Here is a 3,082-nt window from a genome sequence, read left to right on the forward strand (position 1 = left end):
CAGACAAAGAGAGCTCAGAAACAGCACTCGCTGCCAAAATAGAGGCATCAGGAAACAGGGAGAGTTTAAAGATAATGTCCGTGGTCGAACAGAGGTGACAAGAAACACAGAGAGCTTTGGGGAATAGGAGGATCTGCAATGGAAGTTGCCACCTTGGGGGGGAAATGGATCAGACTTGGGGAGTGGAGCAAGCCCTGGAATGGATTTAGGGACTGGAGCAGGCCTGTGAGCAGACTCAAGGACTGGAGCGGGCTTGTGAGAAGACTCAGGGACTGGAGCAGGCTTGTGAACAGACTCAGGGACCATAGCGGGCTCCACCGCCTCAGAAGGTTATGCAGCAGAAGCTGCCACCTCTCTGGGAGCTACGGCAGTGTGTGCAGCCCAAATGCATAGAATGGCCATAGCCATCACAGGCAGGACAGAGAGCACAGCGTCTATTTCTAACACAGACAGCGCTGTGACCGGTAAACTAGAGAGACTAGCGACCGGCAGGCTTGGGAGTTGAGTGTCAAAGGTGAGGGATGGAGTGCCCTCTAGCAGAGTTCATGGGAACTCCAGCTGGTGATCGTAACAGTGTGTGTGTGTGTGTGTGTGTGTGTGTGTGTGTGTGTGTGTGTGTTCACTACTCACTGCTCTCTGTGTGCACTTTGATGGGTTGAATTCAGAGGACAAATTACAAGGAAGGGTTATCATACTTGGCTTATACATCACTATCCCTATCACTGTTTACTTTAATAAGAGCCAAGTGTCTCAAAAGAAAACTCCAACACAAGTTTACAGACTTGCAGACTGTTTTACACACGTCACTCAAACACAGAACCAGGAAACAGGAATCCGTTAAAGGAAAGAGAAAGTGAAAGTGTAGTTGAGCTCTTGTGTGTTCGTGTCTGTATTCATGAAGTAAAATGGCTGAAGCCAGATATTTTCAGGATGAGTTCACGTGTCCAGTGTGTCTGGATCTCCTGAAGGATCCAGTGACCATCCAGTGTGGACACAGTTACTGTGAGAACTGTATTACAGCCCGCTGGGATCAGGAGGATCAAATGAGAGTCTACAGTTGCCCTCAGTGCAGACAGGCCTTCAGTCCAAGACCTGCTTTAGCTAGAAACACCATGCTGGCTGAAGTGATGGAGAAACTGAAGAAGAGGAAACGTCCTGATGACTGTTATGCTGTAGCTGGAGATGTGCAGTGTGATGTCTGTACTGGAAGAAAATACAAAGCCGCCAAGTCCTGTCTGGTGTGCCTTAAACAACACTATAATAATCACATAGAACAACACAAAATTTGGATTAAAGCAAAGAGACACAAATTGACTGAAGCCACTGGACGACTGCAGGAGATGATCTGCCAGAAACATGAGAAGCTCCTTGAGATTTTCTGTTGCACTGACCAGAAATATATATGTATGCTGTGTACGATTATTGAACATAAAAACCATGATGTTGTATCAGCTGCAGAACAGAGGACAGAGAAACAGGTATTTAAAACTCGACACTGATAAAATATTGCTGACACTCGTTTCATATGACAATTTAATATGCACTATATGAACAGCTTACAGCATTCACACGGCAGCAGAAATGAACATCAGTTTCATAATTGGCTGAAAATACACCGGAAATCTTAATCTTCATCATAATTCATGTACGATGCTTGTTACTGATGATCACTTTTGGAGTTTTAACCTTCAGCCATTAGTTATCAGTCCTACGTTTACTGGATTCATCTATTTACATGATAATTTAGTGCCAGTAGTTTTCCGTGAGATTCACTATCATCTGTTTGTCTTGCAGAAGCAGCTGAAGGAGACGCAGAAGACGCTCCAGCAGAGAATCCAGCAGAGAGACAAAGATCTCCAGCAGCTGAGAGAGACTGTGGAGTCTCATAAGGTGAGTCTGGAGAAGAAGAAAAGTTTGTCTCCGTCTCAGTTCAGACTCACTGAAGCTGAATCACTGTGTGTCCTAACAGCACTCTGCACAGACAGCAGTGGAGGACAGTGAGAGGATTTTTACTGAGCTCATCCGCCCCATTGAGAGAAGCTGCTCTGAGCTGATACGACTGAACAGAGATAAGGAAAAGGCTGCAGTGAGTCGAGCTGAAGGACGACTGGAGCGACTGGAGCAGGAGATCAATGATCTGAGGAGGAGAGACGCTGAGCTGGAGCAGCTTTCACACACACAGGATCACATCCAGTTCCTGCAGGTAACACAGATCTAGAAGAACAGGGTCAGAGTGGACTTGAGCAGATCCTGCTGTGACAGAGACTCACAGAGAAACATTTCATGAGTGTGTTATAACATAATCATCAGTCAGACTCTCACCTGATCATCTTCTTTTGAAAGAGACACCTCTTACAAATGGCTTTCAGCTCTGGAAATCTCTTAGGAATCATTTCTCTGAGCTTTTTATTCTTGAAGATATATTTAGCTGTCAAACACCACTAGCGCCACCAACAGGGGAAGTCATGGCCTAATGGTTAGAGAGTCGGACTCTTAACCCAAAGGTTGTGGGTTAGAGTCTCTATACCAGCAGGGATTGTTGGTGGGGATTGAATGTACAGCACTCTCTCCACCTTCAATACCACGAATGAGGTGCCCTTGAGCAAGGCACCGAACCCCCAACTGCTCCCCAGGTGCCGCAGCAATAAATGGCTGCCCACAACTGTGTATGTGTTCACTGCTGTGTGTGTGCACCTTGGATGGGATAAATACAGAGCACTAATTCCCAGTATTTGTCACCATACTTGGCCACACGTCACTTTCAATTTTCACTTAACAGTTCAAAAATTCACTTACATCTAAACTTTTTACTTAATTTCTCCTTCTGATTTATTACATCACAGTGAACTCGATAGTACCGATTCTGAGTAACATTCATCAGAATTGGATCAGATGATTCTCAAACCTGATAAAACTGATCCTTACTGGCCTGTAACACATGGATGAATTTGGCCATAAAGACCCCAAACATGAAGTGAGGCTGTTTATTAGCAATGCTTCAGTGTATTGAAACCAAATCAAACCTGACTGTGTCTTAAGGGTCCTTGTGAAGTTTCAGTGTCTCTGATCGCTCTAAAGTTAT

The 3,082-nt window shown here is 45.0% G+C and overlaps 1 protein-coding gene across 1 annotated transcript; it reads left to right on the plus strand.

The window, feature by feature from the left end:
• Positions 1 to 283: 283 nt before the first annotated feature.
• Positions 284 to 2,516, plus strand: LOC122148058 (E3 ubiquitin/ISG15 ligase TRIM25-like). Its single transcript, XM_042773301.1, has 3 exons — positions 284 to 1,478; positions 1,795 to 1,890; positions 1,970 to 2,516. The coding sequence occupies exons 1-3, from the start codon at positions 906 to 908 to the stop codon at positions 2,216 to 2,218; spliced, it is 918 nt and encodes a 305-aa protein (XP_042629235.1). The 5' UTR covers positions 284 to 905; the 3' UTR covers positions 2,219 to 2,516.
• Positions 2,517 to 3,082: the final 566 nt, after the last annotated feature.

This window comes from Cyprinus carpio, chromosome A16 (genome assembly GCF_018340385.1).
Source record: "Cyprinus carpio isolate SPL01 chromosome A16, ASM1834038v1, whole genome shotgun sequence".
NCBI lineage: Eukaryota > Metazoa > Chordata > Actinopteri > Cypriniformes > Cyprinidae > Cyprinus > Cyprinus carpio.